This window comes from Bolinopsis microptera, chromosome 6, assembly GCF_026151205.1.
Source record: "Bolinopsis microptera isolate Bmic1 chromosome 6, MBARI_Bmic_1.0, whole genome shotgun sequence".
Classification (NCBI taxonomy): Eukaryota; Metazoa; Ctenophora; class Tentaculata; order Lobata; family Bolinopsidae; genus Bolinopsis; species Bolinopsis microptera.
In genome coordinates, this window is record NC_087077.1 from 17,316,266 (window position 1) to 17,339,474 (window position 23,209).

The following is a 23,209-nucleotide window of genomic DNA, read 5'->3' on the forward strand; positions in this document are numbered from 1 at the left end:
TATACCATATCTGAACAACCTGCCACTAGCTATGAACAACTGCGAACTGTGTCTACGATTATTAGCACTTCTTATTCGTGATTATTGTTTATATATTGTTGATTTTAAAGATCAAGTGCTTTAAATCCATATACCTTTAACATTGGACGTGAGTGTGTTTATCAATATTTATTTCTGTAATCATTATAACTATATCTTTATGGAAATAGATAAGGCGTCAATTAAGGAAATCCGTCATGCGCTTTCACTCGTAAATCGGGTGATGTTTCTACGATAAACTATATTCTCTCATTTGAAAGGACCTTTGTTCTGAAACGACGTGCAATGCTTGATTCATTATAGATATAGCTGGTTGCGGTCTTGTGAAGCACTGGTCATAGTGTGCAGCATCAGAGCTCACTAAGAAAACATCTTAAATATTGAGGCCTCTCGCAGTTTTCATGGTAAAATGAGACTTTTGTAAGATTTGTGGGTGCGTTTATTAAATAGTTTACGTTTCATGTTCGTTTGCAGAGTATTAACAGTTTTTGTACGCGGTTCCTAGATACTGCCTAATTACTGCCATCAATACAACGATAATTTGTGTGTATGATATTATCTTGATTCTTTTTTTCTAAATTAATTAACTGTAATTCAAAACCGTGCCAATTATTCGTGAGCACCTTGTACGTAGGGTCACGTTGACAAGAAGTGAACAACGCAGTGGTCATAAAGGACTGAGAATCTGAAATTTCAACTCGTTTTTAAGATAGTGCCAGTCACCCCACCTCCAGTTTATCTTGCTGCTTTTATCATTCACTATCTCTGTGTTCAATCCAGTTACCGTTTATTTGAAGAAAATATGAAAATTGCTGTCTGTATAAATATACTGGATTTATTGATGTTTCCATTTGAAAACATTTCCTCCTCACTTCCACTGGGCCAAGTAGTAGTCCCCCATGTGTTAACACCTAATATATAACTATACGTGTAACTTTATATAACTTTACATGTTACTACCCTAATTACCTCATCAATTAATTACCCTAATTACCTCATCAGCTGTGAACTACTATCACATGAAATTATAAAGCTTCTGGACAAATATTTCCTTGACCCCTATAACATATTGGTACCATGGTAATAATGCCATATAAGGTGTTTTTTAGTTTTTATCCACAAAAATGTGAAATGTTAAGTCAATAGTTCGGACTTCTTTCCTTTTTTAACATTTCAATTTTGCCATATTTAAATTACCCCACAATTTTTCCAAGGTGCAACTGTTACATATTATGATTTTACCTAGCACCCCATTTATTTCATATATTTTTATTTCATTTATTTTTTATTTTTCACTTTAATTTCAAAAGCAACATGCCACCGAGTCTTGCCAGCGCTTTAATCCAAACTACAGACGTATATTACACTCTACCACTAAAATTAGATAATCGAATCACATAAAATTAAATTTGGTCATTATAGAAGATCATGAGTGACCCACAAGAGATTAATTGTCTCCATGAAAGAAACATCTCCTAATTATTAATTAGTACTCTTAATTATACAGGGTTAGATAAACAGTAGTATGCAGCGTGGCCTTTATTTATAGCCATGATTTTATCGAAATTCTTCAACAAGCCTTATTTATAGCCATGATTATTAAAATAGGTCCAACTAAAAATTGATCACTTGTTATTGGATTAGTTTATTAATTTACTAATTGAGTTAATTGTTTAGGCGGAAGAGGAGAAGAGGAAAGAGGAGAAACAGCTTGGAGAGAAAGTGAATTCCCTGGTGATGAACACACTCGGTCCCAACGATGACGAAGACCAAGACATAGTGAGTAATTACTTAATTAATTACTTAATTAATTACTTGATTAAAATGATTGGTTTTCATTTTACTGCTCATTGGTTTTCGTGGCAATTCTCGGACATAATGAAATTACATTCGTTTCACAACGGTTAAATCATCTTTGTCATAGCCGGTCGAATGGTGGTCACGGTACGGTGGTCACTGTACGGTGGTCACTGTACGGTGGTCACTGTATGGTGGTCACTGTACGGTGGTCACTGTATGGTGGTCGCTGTACGGTGGTCACTGTACGGTGGTCACTGTACGGTGGTCACTGTACGGTGGTCACTGTACGGTGGTCACTGTACGGTGGTCACTGTACGGTGGTCACTGTACGGTGGTCACTGTACGGTGGTCACTGTACGGTGGTCACTGTACGGTGGTCACTGTATGGTGGCTGTGTAGAGGTCGCAGTAAGGCTGTATGGAGGCTGTATGGAGGCCATACCTAACCTCCAATTATTCCACATACCAACTTCTAAGTTTTAGAGTTGTTATATTGAAACTTGAATCCTTTTATTCGGCTTGCTTTCCTGAGTGCCTTCAACCTAATGTACGTGATTTTATACAATCTAGCGACTTTGTTATCTTGACGTACTAGTACAGTGTACTACTGTGCTATTACTAGTGTAATAGCACTTCTTACCTCTTAATGGAGTCTATCAAATTTAATCAATATGTGTGACCGTAATATCATGGAAGTGTTAACAGCATTTAATCGATCTCAATCACTCATTTCGTAAAAAATTGTTGTTCACTTGGAGTCTGTTCGATTGCTTAAATTCCTTTGTCTACAAATCCTGAGTGACAAAATTGATCATGAAAACTGTTCCTGGAACTTCAGTTACCAACAGTTACCAACAGTTAGTACAAATGGCTACTGAAACTATTTTAGATAATAATAATACTTCCCACAACTTTTAGTTTATTATACACTACCCATATGCTGTGATTGATAATAATAATACTTCCCACAACTTTTAGTTTATTATACACTACCCACATGCTGTGATTGATAATAATAATACTTCCCACAACTTTTAGTTTAATATACACTACCCATATGCAGCTGTGATTGATAATAATAATACTTCCCGCAACTTTTAGTTTATTATACACTACCCATATGCTGTGATTGATAATAATAATACTTCCCACAACTTTTAGTTTATTATACACTACCCACATGCTGTGATTGATAATAATAATACTTCCCACAACTTTTAGTTTATTATACACTACCCACATGCTGTGATTGATAATAATAATACTTCCCACAACTTTTAGTTTATTATACACTACCCACATGCTGTGATTGATAATAATAATACTTCCCACAACTTTTAGTTTATTATACACTACCCACATGCTGTGATTGATAATAATAATACTTCCCACAACTTTTAGTTTATTATACACTACCCACATGCTGTGATTGATAATAATAATACTTCCCACAACTTTTAGTTTATTATACACTACCCACATGCTGTGATTGATAATAATAATACTTCCCACAACTTTTAGTTTATTATACACTACCCACATGCTGTGATTGATAATAATAATACTTCCCACAACTTTTAGTTTATTATACACTACCCACATGCTGTGATTGATAATAATAATACTTCCCACAACTTTTAGTTTATTATACACTACCCACATGCTGTGATTGATAATAATAATACTTCCCACAACTTTTAGTTTATTATACACTACCCACATGCTGTGATTGATAATAATAATACTTCCCACAACTTTTAGTTTATTATACACTACCCACATGCTGTGATTGATAATAATAATACTTCCCACAACTTTTAGTTTATTATACACTACCCACATGCTGTGATTGATAATAATAATACTTCCCACAACTTTTAGTTTATTATACACTACCCACATGCTGTGATTGATAATAATAATACTTCCCACAACTTTTAGTTTATTATACACTACCAAAATGCTGTGATTGATAATAATAATACTTCCCACAACTTGTAGTTTATTATACACTACCCACATGCTGTGATTGATAATAATAATACTTCCCACAACTTTTAGTTTATTATACACTACCCATATGCTGTGATTGATAATAATAATACTTCCCACAACTTTTAGTTTATTATACACTACCAAAATACTGTGATTGATAATAATAATACTTCCCACAACTTTTAGTTTATTATACACTACCCATATGCTGTGATTGATAATAATAATACTTCCCACAACTTTTAGTTTATTATACACTACCAAAATGCTGTGATTGATAATAATAATACTTCCCACAACTTTTAGTTTATTATACACTACCAAAATGCTGTGATTGATAATAATAATACTTCCCACAACTTGTAGTTTATTATACACTACCCACATACTGTGATTGATAATAATAATACTTCCCACAACTTTTAGTTTATTATACACTACCAAAATGCTGTGATTGATAATAATAATACTTCCCACAACTTGTAGTTTATTATACACTACCCACATGCTGTGATTGATAATAATAATACTTCCCACAACTTTTAGTTTATTATACACTACCAAAATGCTGTGATTGATAATAATAATACTTCCCACAACTTGTAGTTTATTATACACTACCCACATGCTGTGATTGATAATAATAATACTTCCCACAACTTTTAGTTTATTATACACTACCCATATGCTGTGATTGATAATAATAATACTTCCCACAACTTTTAGTTTATTATACACTACCCACATGCTGTGATTGATAATAATAATACTTCCCACAACTTTTAGTTTATTATACACTACCCACATGCTGTGATTGATAATAATAATACTTCCCACAACCTTTAGTTTATTATACACTACCCACATGCTGTGATTGATAATAATAATACTTCCCACAACCTTTAGTTTATTATACACTACCCACATGCTGTGATTGATAATAATAATACTTCCCACAACCTTTAGTTTATTATACACTACCCACATGCTGTGATTGATAATAATAATACTTCCCACAACTTTTAGTTTATTATACACTACCCACATGCTGTGATTGATAATAATAATACTTCCCACAACTTTTAGTTTATTATACACTACCCACATGCTGTGATTGATAATAATAATACTTCCCACAACTTTTAGTTTATTATACACTACCCACATGCTGTGATTGATAATAATAATACTTCCCACAACCTTTAGTTTATTATACACTACCCACATGCTGTGATTGATAATAATAATACTTCCCACAACCTTTAGTTTATTATACACTACCCACATGCTGTGATTGATAATAATAATACTTCCCACAACTTTTAGTTTATTATACACTACCCACATGCTGTGATTGATAATAATAATACTTCCCACAACTTTTAGTTTATTATACACTACCCACATGCTGTGATTGATATCCAGTCATGGCCTATTTTTTCAAAAAATAGGGAAGCCACTCAACGCCGTACGACAATTTTTAGACGCGTAATTCATGGCAAGATCTCTTCACATAGAAATAACACTTGTATTGACGTTGTATCGTTAACTGTAATTGTACAGTGTGCCAAGTTTTTATTTTACCACTTTTTGTGAGCTGTTTTTCTCATTTTCTCACCTGGCCAAGGTCTTGTTAAGACAGTATGAGCTTCTGTCGGCGAGGTATCACCAGGATGTTCAAGATGGTCAGGATGGTCAGGATGGTTCAAAAAATAGAGGTGGTAAGTTGAAATGTGAATTATAAGAAAGGCCCAGCTGTATTTGGCACGATCGATGTTAAACCTGATAGCTTCATCTAATGGACGAGGCCCCCCCCCCTCCCCCCGGCCCCTACCAACTCTCACGAGGAGTAATGCCACCGGGTAGTGCTCCTCCTACCTCCGGGTACTTACTTGTACTTGATTAGGTCTCCTCGATCATTCGAGTGGCCTGCACCAATGAACTCCCGTTTGTGACGTATCATCTCCCTCCAGAGTTTGCGGCCGGGTAGTGCTCCTCCTACCTCCGGGTACTTACTTGTACTTGATTAGGTCTCCTCGATCATTCGAGTGGCCTGCACCAATGAACTCCCGTTTGTGACGTATCATCTCCCTCCAGAGTTTGCGGCCGGGTAGTGCTCCTTTATAATTGAGTTTATTAAAATTAAGCGGAAAAAACACGGGAGCTTGTTTGCTGCTTATTTTTTACTATTATTATCAAACTTTACACAAATCTGAAGTAGTTAACAATACTATGTCTCAGCTTTGTCATCTGTATTGTTTAATTTTATATTTATTTTATTATTTATTAAGGTCACTCAAAATAATTTTTTAAATGTTACTTTGATGCCTGCCAATTCTACCGTTCATATTTGTCATACTACTAACATTTGGAATGGGATAGGTATTAGGTAAGTGAGAAAGGCGTGGTCCCACATATCTGTTGTCACTATATACTATATACTATCTTCAACACTGTTAGCTCTCGATATTTTTCACTTAAATCAAATTCAGATATCCGTCAATTCAAGTTTGTTTGTGCGTTTTTATTCTTAAAATATAAATAGCTTGAGTTCAATGCGCAAAACATAGGCATGATAAAATCCGATTTTGTTTGTGTAAAGCGGGCCTGAAAATAGTTGTTAAAATAAGATTTTTACAACTATTTTACAATCATATAGCCAGTTATTCAAACCCTTGTTTTAGAATAATATTGTAGAGTATTTGGGTCTTCATAAACTAAAGCGACTACAGACTAAGAAGGCTTTCAAGGGTTTTTCAAAGTCCGGTAGCATATAAAATCAGACGGTAGGTCCAATAGTAGGGGTATTTCCGGACCCGGTGTCTTTAAATTGACTCCTATATTTTAAATAAATATTTAAATTGCCCTGGAGTGTCTTTGTAGACTATTTCCGGCAAACTATTGATGTTGTAACTTGTAACACCCCCCAGTACTTTTAGTATTTCATTTGACATGAGGAATACTGTCTACGCATTGGTTGTGCTGCGAATTAATATATTTCATTACAAGAATGGGTTATTTTATATGATTTACGTATAATAACGTTCTACCTCATGCACGAAAAATAGTTTAATAGTAACTTTGCGATGTTACTTAAATTCATGCACATGAACCTGGTGTCTATTGAATACTTAAAAGATCACAACATTAATTTAAGTGCGTAAGTTGATGCGTGAAGACGTCACATTAGATCTCGACAGCCTCGAAGATAAAGAACCATCGCATATTTAATGTTGTTGTTGAATTTTTGTTCGTGATTTACGATGATACTTTCCTCAGAGTATGTACCACAATCGCATCATTTCAACTCACTGCCAGCCATATAATCTCTTCTTTTTTTCTTTTTTAAATATGCAAGGCAGAATGAACTGTGGCTCATATTTTATTTTAGCTAGTTAGTTTTTAGAGTTAAGAGTATTAGTTAGTTAGTGTTAAAAAGTATCAGTCAGGATCTGTTAGCACACAGAACTGTTAGTTTTCGCGAAGCAGGTTTGACTTTCATACATATTCTTATAGTGATATACGTTATCATATAAATTTATTTTGAACTTAGTAAAAATTGCAGGGAATAAATAGAAATTCAAGATTTCATGTCTATTCTTATATTCACGTATGTTAAATAAAATTATATTGTTATGTATCATATGATTTTGTAAACATTGGCCGGTGTACCAAAAACCGGTCCCCAAACAAACAAATCTACCAAATCTACCAAAACCAATGGTGCCCTCCCCGGGATCTTTCCTCTCGCATTTGCGAGAGTTGACTCTAATGGTGTACAAGGAGGTCAGGATTTGTTCACACCAAGCTCTAACATCGCTATTTGTTGACCATCGGCCTTCACTAAAGGTAATTTTTTTGAGAATGGAGTTCGACCGTCAGCCTGGGATGTAGGGCCAATCGCATCATTTTAACTCACCGCCAGCCATCTCAATTAGACTCTGTCTAACTTTTCCTGGTCTCACAGCAGCACTATAACGACGTGTTAACCGTTAAAAGCCAACAGTTACCTTGTAGTTAGCCAACACGTTCAGCTGCTCAGGTTACCTGTCTAGACTCTAGTTTGCTAGCGAGTAACTGCCTGGAAATGGTTTCTCAGTCAACTACATGGTGTGACTCCAGGTTTTATTGATCACTTACTGTTCGACCTCTTTCTGTTTCTTGTTCTACTTATTCGAGAAACGAATATTCGATCTCCCGACATTGTGCTCTCTTCTGTTTTGAATAAGGTCTTACGATTAATGTTGAACATTTGTTTGGGCTTCATTTAACGCTAGGGTTCGTTGAAAGACATGTGTAAGGGAAAATTGTGGAACTCCAGCCCCTCTCAATCGAAATATATAACTCTGTAATAATCCATACATGAAATTGCATTATTATATCTTTGACTACGGCTTATATCCTTGGAAGTTCCAATAGGTTAATAAAAGTTAAACTAACAATTGTAGTCCTGTTGTATCATCCCCCTCCTCCCCCTCCGCCCCCTCCCCTCCCACATTTTGCTAGCATCGGCACATATAATTTGTCGTGTTCCATATACCGATATACTATACGTTTAATGCAAGTCTACTACTAATATAACACCCGCGACGGGCGTGCTAACTTTACAGTTGCCTCCAATAAGTTATATTTATACAAGTGATACTAGATGCCGTTTACCCAATGACTGACTGCCAAGTTTGCCAAATGCCCGCTTCAAAACATTTTCTTGATGTAATGACCGCGTCAGTGCCCTGTTTGGTACTAATCCCGCACGTGCACCTTGTTGGTCACGCTGCTGCACTATAGATAGACCTGCTAGTTCTTGGAAATGTTATGATGTGTGATAGTTTGAAGGTGTGACCTGCACAGTAGCTAGAAGTAACTTTCTAATTGGTTATAAGATTACTGTCCAGTTTACTTGAGGTGCAAGTTCCGTGTGTGCTTTGTTGTTACTTTTTGTTGTTGATTGTTGGCTGGAACGGTGCTTTTCATTGTGGTATTTAAATTGACAGACCTGTTAGTTCCTGTAGTTCCTGTAGTTCCTGTTAATTCCTGTAGTTCCTGTAGTTCCTGTTAGTTCCTGTAGTTCCTGTAGTTCCTGTAGTTCCTGTAGATAATTATAATTTTGGTTTTATAACTGAGTGAGGTTACTAAGTCATTATATTACCGGCTTTAAACTAAACTAGAGGGTTATGGAATGCAGTTATGTGTCAACTATATAACTATCTACATGTGATTCGTGAAAATGAATTTATGATCGTTGAAGGAAAGGAGGCGTGTTTGTACTTAGCTTTTTGACTTCTGAAGAATAATACATTTTTCTGCGGAATTGTAAGACTAAGACTGAGATTCCTTTGTTCGAATTAAAACTAAAATCCTTCTTGAATAAACTTAACTTAAAACTTAATCTTTGATCCGATCACGACGTTCTCACATATCACATATCACAAACAAGATCAGATATCTTGATAATGAAATATAATGAAATATCTTGATAATGTACATTCTAACATAGTCATAATACGTGACTTCAATCGTAATAGTATAACAACATTGTTAGACTGCAGCAGGGGTCGCCAGAAACACTGTTAGAGATACAGTTTGTTGAATATCGGAATGCTGCCACTACAAGGGTAGTTCGTTTAACTTTAAAAGTAACAAGATAATATAATAATATATTATGCACTTGTGATATAGAGCTTGATATTACAGCTCCGCTCACATGTTCTTTGTCTTGCTTAATTACAGTGTTCTCTTCCTAATAGTAATAGCATGCTGTTTTTTTGTAAGGGTGTCTTGTTGTTACATCAAGCTCACATCTTATAAGGATGTCTTGTTGTTACATCAAGCTCACATTTTTCTGTTGTCGGCGGCAAAACCCCATTAGTGATTTGTTTTGTTTTTCTCAATCATGCAAGCTGGAAATTTTACATCTCGATCATCAAGATAACGGAAATGTTTGTTTTTACTGGCCACTTCATTTGACTGTTACATATTCGGTCAATTGTTATTTAGTGGACAGTTTTTTTTTCAGCATTGGGATGGAATCTTTTTTTGCTTTTTTTTTATATTTTTATCTTTTTTCTGTTATGTTGTGCTAGATAACAGTTTTTTAAAGAGGTTGTTAGTAACCATTGGTTACCAAATAACATGCTCTAAATTATTATCATTCTTCTTAGGGTACTATACGATCCAACTTGGTGGTTTGGCGAAATTACACCACATTTGCGCTAATCCTCCATGTTCTCTTCTTGCTCAAAAAGAGCTTCGAATATTGTGCTCGAAGCTTTTACATCGTGTGTTCATATTATATGGATTATGAAACTAAACACTTAACAAACTCAAAATAAACATTAGACGATCTTAACGACTTGTACTCAGTGTTTCAATTTTTTCATTTAACAATTGAATAACCGGCCGAACATACCTTTTTACGCTCAGTGTTCGCAATTAGATTTAAACATAGAGTGAAATTCACTGTCGCTGTAAGATATCAATGTAAGATTTAGTTTTACCAACAAATAAGAGCGTGAAACATCTTTGTAGTTGAGTGTAAGATTAACATTTCTGACTTATGTTTAGATGAATGCTAAATTTGGAATCACCTTTAGCTTTCGCTCATTTTGGGGGGATTCCGCGCAGGACGTGCACATTATTTCCCTCTAGTTCTAAAGCTCAAGTTGTATTTAGTCCGGTCAGTTCACCTCTGCCGATATACAGAAATTATACCTTATTTCAATTTGTCTGTATTCTTTAAAGTATGTTGATTGTTGAATCATACAACGTTTACTGCTTGTTTTTATCATTTCATAAAATTGTCGCCCCTTTTAGCCAAGCATAAAAAACATGAGATTATATTAAGATCAATAATAATCTTTCTAATCTTTACTCAGTGATAATATAAGTTTCATAACTGTTTTCTGATGGTTCATTTCTTTGAAGATGACGATTCGGTGAGTTGTACACACACACACACACACACACACACACACACACACACACACACACACACACACACACACACACACACACACACACACACACACACACACACACACACACACACACACACACACACACACACACACACACACACACACACACACACACACACACACACACACACACACACACACACACACCCACCCACGCGCACACACACACACACACACACACACACACACACACACACACACACACACACACACACACACACACACACACACACACACACACACACACACACACATATTCCCTCTTTTGTAATTCTAAAAGCATTTTGCCACATCGTCATCAGTAGCCAGTTGTCGATATATATTCATATTATGGTCGTCACATTTTACAAGTTTAATGACATTTGCATGATTTCTTATCTCCTATCCACTAATTGATTTATCGTATCGCGTACATTAGACAGTATGTTTAATTTCCTGGGGATATTTATCAAACAAGCCACGTCCAGCAATGTAAACTAAAAAACTACGAAGCCGCATTTTTTGCAGCGACTATGGGTATGAATTAAATTGACAATGCCTATATAATGATAATTATAATTTTTAAGAGAATTAATTATTAGTTACCTATAATAGTTAATAACGAGTGTCGTCTGCAGGTGGAGTCATATCGCCAACTCTTCAAACTGTTTGATAAGAATGATGATGGGAGTATCAGTGTGGACGAACTCGGCCATGTTTTCAGAATACATCTCGGAAAATCTCTATCTGAAAACGACCTCAACAGAATTATAGGTAACATTTTTGATATGGTAGATTTCTAAAAATAGTGAGCGTTCTTTTTTCGTACTGGTAATGTTAACCTCATATGAGCTTCGATTTTCCTCTTATTATCGGAAATTAAAAATTCACCTATTTCAGAGCAAGTAGATGAAAACCAGAGTAAAACTATTGAGTTTAGTGAGTTCCTGACCTTAATGGCTTCCGAAACGTGGAATGAAATCGAGAAAGGTGAAATCGTTAAAGTGCGTATAAACATATTACTATAATTAGAAGTGTAAACTTTTCTAAGTATTGACTATTGACGTTTCTCGAGGAATTGTTAACGTAAACCACTTTATAAGTAGAAGCTTTGACTATTCAATAATCTGGTGGATTCGTGTAGTGTTTTTGAGTCTCATGATTTGATAGTTCTTTTATTCAAATTTCTGATTGTTTCTGAATAGACTCAGTGAAGACAGATTCTAATGGAAATAAATAGCTGAATAACGTATCGACATTTCTACGTCATAAAAAAAACAGAGTTGAACAATCTAACACAGTTTTTAGTTGAGTGACGTGTAAATAGTAATATTCTCGTTTAATTCTTTTATCTCTTTTAATCTTTTATCTCCTGTATAACGTCACGCTATTCGTTAATTTTAGATGAGCCCTATTTGATAAATTTTGTCAGTTTTATGTTCATATTTGCTCCGATTTCGTTAAAAAAACTATTTACGGTTGATAACTATTATACAGTTATATATTTTGTTTGAAATAAATTTCGTCGTCAAATTTTTAATGTGAATATTGATCGTTATAATTGAATTAATACTATTTCAGAATATGAGTATGACGTAGAAATGTCGATACGTTATTCAGCTATTTATTTCCATTAGAATCTGTCTTCACTGAGTCTATTCAGAAACAATCAGAAATTTGAATAAAAGAACTATTCAATAATCACAAAAATTGATATTCATACCACCCTTCCGTCTAAACTTAGCAGTAGTCAACTTATTTATTTTTTAAAACAATCCATACTCACTCAGGCGTTTGCAGTATTTGACCGTAACAAAGACGGGTATGTGGACGCGCAGGAGCTGAGGTTCGCCCTGTGCACGTACGGAGAGGCGATGACGCAACAAGAGGCCGATGAGGTAAAACAAAATCAATCAATGAAGTGACCGTCTATCCTCATTTACCTCGGAATTACTCTCTTTCGATCCTGGTTGCACTTGCAACTACCGTGTCCAGTCCCCCCCCCCCCCCCCCCCCCCCCCCCCCCCCCCCACGCCCATCTGTGGGCGGCCCCTCCCCTGTTGGCGCCCCTTCCCTCAAATTGAACAAATTACCTTACTCGGGATTATTACGACGGGTTTATTAACGACCGGTTAAAATATGGTTCGGGAAAAATATGGCGAAATTGCTCAAAACCCACCACATTTTCCCGGTCGCCATTTTACCGGTGTCCAACCTTTCAATTTTAGATTCAAAAATTTTGTCTCAGATGTAAATTTCCTTATTAGAGATAAGCAAGTTTAGAAATTTTCGCATTGCTAAAACTTGTGAAACAAGTCGAATTATCAATAATTGTTGAAAGTAGACAGAAATAATGACTCGTGGTTAATCAAACTAGATGGAAGATAATTTTTAACATTTGAAGCGTAACAACCAGATCGATATTAAGATAAAGGGAGAGCTGTTTAGTCTTCCAATAAGTTGTAATCATCTTCGTTATCTTCATCTGGATCATCCCTTTCATCAGTTTTAATTAATTCAAGTTTTAATTTAACTGTTACTTTTACTTTGAGTCCTATTTCATTTGTAGAGATAGTCAATACCTAAGAAATTAAAAATTGGCCTATTTAAATCAAATTTGACAATAAGGATATATGACAAGAATTGGGCAAAAAGGTGAATTTTTTGCAATTTCAGCCAAATGAAGTCGAAAAACCTACAACAAGTGTCCCAATAGTCTTCTTTAGTGAATATAAGACAACGATTAAAATATGAGCACCCATACCCCTTGGGAACCCTAAAAGCTGAGTAGGCGGGTTTATTAACGACCGGTGAAAATGTGGTTCGGGAAAAATATGGCGAAATTACCCTAAACCCACCACTTTATCCCGGTCATAATAATCCCGAGTAAGGTAGATGATTTTAGAGGATACACCGGTAAAATCTCTAAAAAAGTGTGTTGCAAACGCGCAGGTTTGCTAGTACCGTAATTAAGTTTTTCGAAATTGTCCCACATTCAAACGACGATTTGTTTCAGCTACTGGCAATTGCAGATCTAGACAAGAATGGGCTGATAGACTATAACGAATTCCAGGCTATGATGACTGCTGACGAGGAATCGGGAGACTGCCGACAACAATGATAGACCTCTTCATTAATAATTCAGATGATTTTATAGTGTTGTATATTGTGTTATTTTCGAGAATGCTATTCCGGAAAAAGATTGAAGGAGCGAGGTGAAGGTCGTGTGATAGAATTGTGGGACACTACTTAGCAACTTAGTAACCATGGCAACTGTACAGTTGGATCATTGTAACATCGAGGGAATATACAGCATTCAGAAAAATTCAGCAAATGAGACTGTGTTTGGTTTTAGATTCAGCAACGGCTCGAGCAGGAAGTAGTAACCTAGTAGCCATGGTAACCAGCAGGAAGAACGGCCAACAAGTCTCTGAACTTATCATTATTTAGCGAGAACAAATGCTCTCAGAAATTGCTTCGGCCTCTTGTATGATGATATTGAAAGAGAGATATGTAACTATAGTAACCACATGTAACTATAGTAACCACATGTTATTGGTCACGAGGCAGTCCAGATCTTCCTTTTAGATCACATCGCAGAACCTCTAACTTGAAATTAAAGTTAAAACGTACATATTGATTTTATATCTTGTTTCCATAGCTGTGATATAAAGCAGTTACAGAGAAAAATTCTCGAAAGCTATTCTAAAATAATTTATTTCTCTAGAGATGTAGTTCCTGTATATTCACGCACTTTTTATCGCTTTTCTATGTAACATAATATATTGCTCAACACGTTCCTAAACCATGTTTTGGCCACTGTAAACCCCAAACCCCTCATTATACCCATCACTATACCCCTCATTATACCCATCACTATACCCATCACTATACCCCTCAATATACCCCTCAATATTCATCACTATACCCCTCACTATACCCCTCAATATTCATCACTACACCCATCACTATACCCCTCACTAAACCCCTCACTATACACATTTCAAAATACCTCCCCAAACGTTGGATTACATAGTATTAGTAGTATGTGTACTATCTCTTACTGTTTACAAAGTTATGAGATTCTAAAAATATAGCTGTACGTTTATTTAATGGACAGAAACTGACAAGGAGGACTTGTTAGACAAAGTTAAGATAATAAATGAGAGGAGAGATGAAAAACTTAATCGATTGCTGATTTAATTTGTCTCCCTTAAGTTTAAGATGGTTTAGATTAGCTTTTAGAATATGTCTACTTTTCAGTTACGACCCTGAATAATAATGATAATGTTAATGTTCAACATTTTGTAACTTTTGTATATGTATTATGACATGTCTTAGGATGTGAGTCTTATTTTAGGTTTACCATGTAAACTTTTATCATTGATCATTATCAGGGGTGTAGGAAGCCCTACATTATGATAGTGTTAAAACAATCAAAGTGTTTTCTCTTATTTTTTCCTGATCCATCAAGCCGTAGTACATACATATTGCATTATGACTCAAAGTGCCGAAGTTGTAGGATTATAACATGTAACATATAGCATACCAGGACGCGCGCCGAGTTGGACTCGTCGACGGTCCTAATATATGGAACAAAAATTTTACGAGTATCACCCGTTAACCGTTAAATATGGTATAGGCATAGCTTTGCGACCGTGCGTGCGAGCGAGCAAACATACATACGTGCCAAATAAAAAGACGTTTATTGTTGACGGATGTAACTCGTCCAAATTTCTTAGAAGTTGGAAGTAGCGCGAGCGCGCGCCACTTTCTACTCGAAATGGCACTCTTTGAAATACGTTTTGATCGATTTTAATATGACGTGAGGGGTGGCTTCCTCCAATTGTTGATTCACTTAAAATTAAATAAGTATAACAAAATACACTCCACCACTAGAAGTAAAAATTGAAAATATTTGGATAATACTATAACTAGTATCAAAACATTTTTATAGAATTTATTTGCATCATAAACAAATAATATGACAATCACATCTATTATTAATTTAAAAGCTTTTATAAAATTTTTATAAAATCTCTCGAACATAAAAGTTGGAAATAACAATTTGGCGAAATCGACTAAATTCAAAATTGTAACTTTTTCAATTCATAGTAGAGGCTCTTACGGGCAAAAAGACGTGTTTTCTGCTACGAGTTTAGAGACCTAACCGCTAATTGGACACAATAGTATGATGTCTAAGGATCGATAATATGTTAAGAAGTATAAATTTGGCCTTATTAGTCACGTGCTATACCAATGCGCGTTTTAAACTTTGACAGTCTATTACTCTAAGGCAAATAAAGTAATTATATCCATATTTTGTCAGCAATAAGATCACATTATTTTCTATTTAGTGTGAAAATATGAGCTAGAACGGACATAATCTCGCTGAGTTATAGCTGTTTGAAATTTATGATGAACGCGCGGGTGCCAATTGATAACAACTAAATGCTTTTGCGCGTAGTGCGCGTCGAAAATTTGGCAAAAACGCTTGCGGAGTGACAATATTCAAACTTCGATTAAGTATATGAAGTGGGTACTTCTCTGAAAGGAAAAATTTAGGCAAACACGATGTGACTATTTTTGGGTTGATTTAATACAACTGCAAAAAATTATTCAAACTTAAAGCAAAAAAGTCAAAATTTTTACCACTTTTTTGGATTTTTACCTCAGAACAAATAGAGGGATTTGTTTTATTTTTATACAATCTTGTGCGGCTGTCTTTTAGCTATCTTTATGCAAGTTTTGCCGACATGCCAACAAAATTAACTTGCTCAAAATATCAAAAAACATGGTTTTTTGGCCTATTTTTGGCCCAAAAATCGGTTTTTTGCGATTTTACCCCAGAACAATCAGTCCAATCATCTTGAAACCACTTTCAATCGATTCTACGGTCAAAAATACGTCTAGTAAGGTGTATCTGGGGTCCCTAACGTATCGAGCAGACAATGCCCGTAAGAGCCTCTACTATCAGATCTCAGAGTGATTGATACTTGTATCACGTGGTGACCCCCACTGTCGCTTCACTATAGTAGAGTTTCTACGATAGTAGAGTTTCTACGATACAGGGGGAGCCGCGCACTCGTGCGCGGCGGGTCATACACCGTATGACAAATTGATACCACACGTCGATCGTGCTAAATCACTCTACAGTCGATCTTCGAGATTGTTCTAAAATGGCCCTCGACAGTTGAAACCAACTTCAATCGATTTATTTTCGGACGCTGATTCCGATTCACCCCCATGACATAGGGTTAAAATGCTCCCCTGACGAGATATTGGCGAAAAACTGCCTCGATCACGTGATATGACCGAATAAGAAAGTAAGTCTAATTCCTCGTTAGGGTTAGGACTTCAGCATATGCTTTTGTTAAGGATTGGGTTAGGGTTAGGGTCGGGATCAAATTTGAGGGTTAGGGTTTCAAATAGTCGTTCAGGGCCAGCTAGAGAACGGGTTGAAAAAGTCACGTGACAGTCGAGTGTAGAGTGATTAATCATCATCCACCACACGTACCAATCGAGACTAGAGCCGATCTTCACCAGCCCCACACAGCTAGTTCACACTTCACTAATAGTAATAGGGTGGGTACTGCCGCTCCTACTAAATCTTGTATCACGTGGTGACCCCCACTGTCGCTTCACTGTTACTGGGCCGCGCTCAGCCTGTCATTCCGCCTAATCTCTATTCGTTGTTTACCAACATTAAAGCCTGGGGTCCTCAGGTAACTTCACTGGTAGAGTTTCTACCGATACAGTTTTAGCCACGCACGAGTGCGCGGCGGGTCATACAACGTATGACAAACTAAATCGCTCGCCCAAATTTTAAGAAAATTCTTGTGAAAAGGCCCTTTTGGTATGATTATGAAATTGATCTAAATTGGTGTATCTTTGGATGCTGATTCCGAATCACCCCCATGACGTAGGGTAAAAATGCTTCCCTGGAGAGTTATGTGTTATGGGCAAAAAACCGTTTTGGTCACGTGACAGGCTAGTAAAACATGAATTCGATTGTTTAGGGCTCGGGTTAGGGTTAGGGTTGTGGTAAGGGTTATGAATATGGGATAGCTTCGGGGTTATGGTTAGTGTTAGGGTTGGGATTAGGGTTTAACTTTATGTAAAACCGTTTTGTACGGCTGTAAAAGTGTAAAACCATAAAAACCAAAGTCACGTGAAATTTTTGGGCGAGCGAATTAGTAAGAGCCGGGAACTGCTGACTTGAAATTATTTGTGACTACTGATTGAAGCGGATGATGATTAATGATTAATCACTCTATACTACACTCGTCTGTCACGTGACTTTTCAACCCGTTCTCTAACTGGCCCTGAACGTCTATTCAAAACCCTAACCCTCTAATCTGATCATAACCCTGTCCCTAACCCAAAAGCATGATCAGCATATGCTGAAACCCCTAACGATAAATTATACTCACTTCCTTATACGGTCATATCACGTGATAGAGACAGTTTTTCGCAAATATCTCGCCAGGTGAGCATTTTTACCCTATTTCAGGAGGGTTATTCGGAATCAGCGTCCGAAAAAACATCGATCCAAATTGATTTCAACTGTCGGGGACCCTTTTAGAACAATCTCGAAGATCGACTGCAGAGTGAATTAGCACGCTCGGACTGAAGATGTCCGAGACTAAACAGATATTGTTACCGTCCACTCTATCACGAGCTCTCTCGAGATATTCTATTAAAAACGCAAGATTCAGTTTGAGAGCAGCCACTCTAATCAAATTACAAAATTCTGATTTCAGTTTTCTACTAAGATCAAAGTGTTTTCTTTTCTTTTCCGTGACCTGAACATCTGAACAATTTGACTTGTATTGCTCGATTGGAGAATCTTAGACCTGATCAAATAGTGCAGTTGTAACTTTACAGGTTACAACTGAAAATAAACTCAATCGTCCAAAATAAGAGAATGTATGTATTTCTCTCCAGCAAGATGCGTGTCTCGTCTTCTCTTGAGTGCAGGGAACGGCACTTTGTACACCATGTGGGCGGTTAGTTTCGCTTTCGGTTCTGGTTCTCGTCTTCCTCTGGAACTGACTGAAAAGTTGAGATAAATCTAGATTGACAAAAACACAAGTTTAACACCACTGACAGTGACCACACCACAATTGACATCACAAATTTGTCTTTCCTCATCTTGTTAATAAGAGAAAACTTACAAAGGTCCTGTCGTCCGGAGGGAGTGACGGGACTCTGGCCCATGATGGTCCTGACTCGTTCTATATGCTCCTGCACTTTGTCAAGGGGCGGTATTTCTGTGAACCCCTCCTCCTCTGAGGACTGAGTATTAACCCTCGACCCATGTACCACTTTCTTAGACGCTGTCTGTCAATATAGTTCATGTGAAGTGTAGATATGGGGGAGGGCAACTGTAACTTATTCTTGGTAAGAGATGCAGACAATTCACTAAGTTTATCACACTAGACTCCATCAGCTACTTAGTAACTATGGTAACCACCTACTTACCTTGTTTTGGCGGGTAGGATGCGCCGCCTTGAAGCGTTCCTTCGCCACGATTGTAAGGAAGAGAGATCTACTGGTGGTGAGTTTGTATCCTCCTAGTCCTAGAGTTGTTCTCTTTCCGTGGAGTTGGTCCTATTAGTTAGTATGTTACTATGGTAACTGTTGTACTATTAGTTAGTATGTTATTGTTACTATGGCAACAGTTGCAGTTAGAAAATCATACTGTTTTGTAGTGATTATAGCAGTTGTATCCATCAAATCATTCGCCATAAAACGAATATTATCATCATTACAATAAGAGCTATTTCTCAAATCGCAGCAATAAGCACTCGTGAAGGGTAGCTTCTTACAAAACTTTTAACACTAAATTCTAAAAACGTTACTTTAATTGTTACTAATATATCAAGTGTGAAACACCACCTTAAAAACCAAAGTATGAACATTTGAGTAAAACAGAAAGGAGTATTAAACTAAAATAACGGGGGCAGGAATGAGATAGTGAGATATGAGTCTCTCTCTCTCAGTCTACTCCTGTAATCCCGCTACAGGAGCAAGTTGACATGTGGTTTAACTCGTGTGCTTGTAAGTGAGTTGCTTGCTTATTGTTGCTAAAATTTACAAATAATGCAGCAAAATATCACTAATTATTGCTCAAGACTACACTAGTCGGGGACCAAGAGTCAAAGCAACGAGTTATTTCTAAAGAACGCACCGTAACACTAGACTGTAAATTTAATATCTTTTAACAAGAAAACAAAGCGATAATACCCGCACTAAGAGAAAGATCGCGATAATTAAACCGAGATATGCTTCAAAACAGTTAAACTGTTAGTATTATGCGCATATTTAAATCGGGATATGCTTCAAAACAGTTAAACTGTAAGTATATGCGGATATTTCGCAGTGATAATGACTATAAATGAGATCGGTTGAATTTAGTCGGTGGTCTACGGTGAAGTGCTATCTAGTCCTTTTGTTACTATCGTGATAAATACCACTATAGACACAGTAACTGTACATCGGGCTGAGCATGAAGCCAGATACAGGCTGGCCGGGATCAATGATTAATATCTGGATTTGCAATTTTTTTTTCAAAATAAACAAAAGTAAGCAACAATAAACAGCACTAAACACTTGTAAGAGAACAGGATACAGGATACAGGATACAGGATACAGGATACAGGATACAGGATACAGGATACAGGATACAGGATACAAGATAAGAACATGATCTTACCGGAGGGCTGGAGACGACCTTGTTCGGCGTAGCAAACCAACCTTTAACTTGCTCACTGCAACTCTGAAAAGTCTCATTCTCAGAGCGCGCAAAACAATTACAAAAAAGAAAACAAATGGGGGGCCCCAACCCATGTAGCTGAGACATTGCACACTGTGCGGTGCAATGCACAGCTAGTAGACCAAAGCGGCTCTTGCTTGTGAAAGGTGCATCAACAACGCCCCGAAGCAGTGGGTTGGGAGTCCCCCCTGGGATCATTTCGTCCGTAACATTTTACACAATATAAGAGCTACAATAAATTAACGTAATTAATGCTACAATAAATTAACGTGCAAAACATAACAATAATATGTACGGCTTATTGGGTCTCATTTGATGATTCTTCCCAGAAAATGAATGTTTTTTTCTGAATAGACCCAGTTAGTAAGTAATGTGATGTTCTAAATACCTGAGGTGACTGAATCTCTGGCTGCTCAGTGAAGGTTTTGAGCTGAACTACTTTGTTTATCTCCCGCAGAGTATCTTCCAGCAATTTGGAACCTAACCGGAAGGGTTTCGTTACCAGGTTACCAGGTTACCAGGTTACCAGGTTACCATGTTAACAGGTTAACAGGTTAACAGGTTAACAGGTTAACAGGTTAACGGGTTACCAGGTCAACAGGTTACCAGGTTACTAGGCTACCAGATTACCAGGTTAACAGGTTACCAGATTACCAGTTTAACAGGTTACCAGGTTACCAGGTTACTAGGTTACCAGGTTACCAGTAACGGTAAGGGTTTTCGTTATTGGTTCTTTTTAGGAAATAGGAATATTTTATACATTTTCGGGCAAAAAATGTCAAAGTTAAGAACTTCTAAGAGTTGAGATTTGAGACAACAACAAATGATAACTTAACTTAACACAATTTCAAAGTCAGCATCTGTGCAGTAGCACTCTTGTTGCTTGACAGCTACCAGTTTTAAAATTCAAACGTTAATCCTAAAGTTTAGATTTGTTGCGACTGTACTGAAAGCGATTTCAGAAATTTAATCGCGGTTTGGCAGATTTGAATACGAGTGCTGTACAGTGTACACCACAATGAATTTAAGGCGGTTACTCGACCGTTCTCTTTAACCTTTGTTAAAAGCAAACAATACGATCCTGAGGTTTGTAGTTACTGTGATTACTGTGATTACTGTGGTTACTGTGGTTAATGTGGTTACTGTACCGTCTGTTAACCATATTTTGTGAGGTATAAATACAACCTTTCAAGGCGTGGATAGACAAAGATGAAACAAAAAACAACGGAGAAATGTACAACTTAGAAAAGGTAGAATTCTACTGTAAAACTTAATATCTCGATATGTTCAGCAGTCAAGATGTGCTTGATTTTGAATGACTGCCGGCGAATGCAATCTTATGATTAAAGTAAAAGTGTCCTTTGACAAGTAACTCAATGAAAGAAGAATAATGTAAAACTTAGAGTAAATACATAGCACTAGATGTACTAAACTGTGCACATTAAGTACGACAAGTTCAATATAAAATCAAAACCTGCTACTGTATGCTGACTATTATATGAGAACAACTATCTGACACACGTTTCACACGTTGCTTAAAGAAGAGTCGGTGGTTACTCTGGTTACCATGGTTACTGTCCTGAACCACTCTCTTTTACAATAAATTGTTACATACCTAAACTAGGACCGATTTGTTTAATCAGTAGATGGTCAGCACAGACCGAGCTTCTCCGACGTCTAGGACAGGATAGGAACTGCATTATCTTGTCAGTCTGTCCGTCATCTAGGATCACCTGGGGACGATAAATCAGCACGATAAAAATTGTAACCAGGTTACCAGGTTACCACGTTACCAGGTTACCAGGTTACCAGGTTACCAGGTTACCAGGTTGCTATGGTATTGCTAACCAGCTGTCCGTCATCTAGGATGACGGACAGCATTAACAGCACCTCAAATTTAATCAACTGATTCGAGACCCTAAAACGAAATAAACCAAACATCCTTTAAAAATTCAAAAATCCTTTCTCCTTATACCTCTCTCAAAGCTCGCTCACTGATCAGTTCAGAGTCCAGGGCAGTCTCTAAGTAAGCTTTAGATATTGGAGGTGGTGACTTGTTGGATACTCGTTCACATACCATGATCACATCCGAACAGGGGTTACAAGTGAGACACTGGGAACTGGGGACAGTTGGTCATTCCTGGACAGAGCAGGGGTTACAAGTGAGACACTGGGAACTGGGGACAGTTGGTCATTCCTGGACAGAGCAGGGGTTACAAGTGAGACACTGGGAACTGGGGACAGTTGGTCATTCCTGGACAGAGCAGGGGTTACAAGTGAGACACTGGGAACTGGGGACAGTTGGTCATTCCTGGACAGAGCAGGGGTTACAAGTGAGACACTGGGAACTGGGGACAGTTGGTCATTCCTGGACAGAGCAGGGGTTACAAGTGAGACACTGGGAACTGGGGACAGTTGGTCATTCCTGGACAGAGCAGGGGTTACAAGTGAGACACTGGGAACTGGGGACAGTTGGTCATTCCTGGACAGAGCAGGGGTTACAAGTGAGACACTGGGAACTGGGGACAGTTGGTCATTCATGGACAGAGCAGGGGTTACAAGTGAGACACTGGGAACTGGGGACAGTTGGTCATTCCTGGACATAGCAGGGGTTATAAGTGAGACACTGGGAACTGGGGACA

General features: G+C 37.1%; 2 protein-coding genes across 9 annotated transcripts in view; one reads left to right on the forward strand and one right to left on the reverse strand.

Moving 5' to 3' along the window:
* LOC134817131 (neo-calmodulin-like) overlaps positions 1-15,230 on the forward strand; it is a 56,064-nt gene extending 40,834 nt beyond the window's left edge. For all 8 annotated transcript variants that reach the window (XM_063826242.1, XM_063826245.1, XM_063826246.1 and 5 more), the window contains 5 exons: positions 1,717-1,818; positions 11,428-11,563; positions 11,690-11,793; positions 12,580-12,687; positions 13,806-15,230. In XM_063826242.1, coding sequence (XP_063682312.1) covers positions 1,717-1,818; positions 11,428-11,563; positions 11,690-11,793; positions 12,580-12,687; positions 13,806-13,910 — 555 coding nt within the window. In that variant the 3' untranslated portion in view covers positions 13,911-15,230. The remainder of the gene's footprint in view (positions 1-1,716; positions 1,819-11,427; positions 11,564-11,689; positions 11,794-12,579; positions 12,688-13,805) is intronic.
* A 3,275-nt stretch (positions 15,231-18,505) lies between these two features.
* Positions 18,506-22,766, reverse strand: LOC134817055 (uncharacterized). Its single transcript, XM_063826144.1, has 7 exons — positions 22,543-22,766; positions 22,183-22,300; positions 20,956-21,047; positions 20,508-20,570; positions 19,274-19,402; positions 18,967-19,132; positions 18,506-18,844 (listed from the first exon to the last, which is right to left on the reverse strand). The coding sequence occupies exons 1-7, from the start codon at positions 22,645-22,647 to the stop codon at positions 18,696-18,698; spliced, it is 822 nt and encodes a 273-aa protein (XP_063682214.1). The 5' UTR covers positions 22,648-22,766; the 3' UTR covers positions 18,506-18,695.
* Between the last annotated feature and the right edge of the window lie 443 nt (positions 22,767-23,209).

Excerpts from the sequence above, each read along its gene's own strand:
- LOC134817055 (XM_063826144.1), bottom strand. The coding sequence starts at position 22,647 with ATGGTATGTGAACGAGTATCCAACAAGTCACCACCTCCAATATCTAAA. Across the intron at positions 22,301-22,542 it reads GTGAGCGAGCTTTGAGAGAG|GTGATCCTAGATGACGGACA; the intron begins GTATAAGGAGAA and ends TATCGTCCCCAG. Across the intron at positions 19,133-19,273 it reads ATCCTACCCGCCAAAACAAG|ACAGCGTCTAAGAAAGTGGT; the intron begins GTAAGTAGGTGG and ends CTATATTGACAG.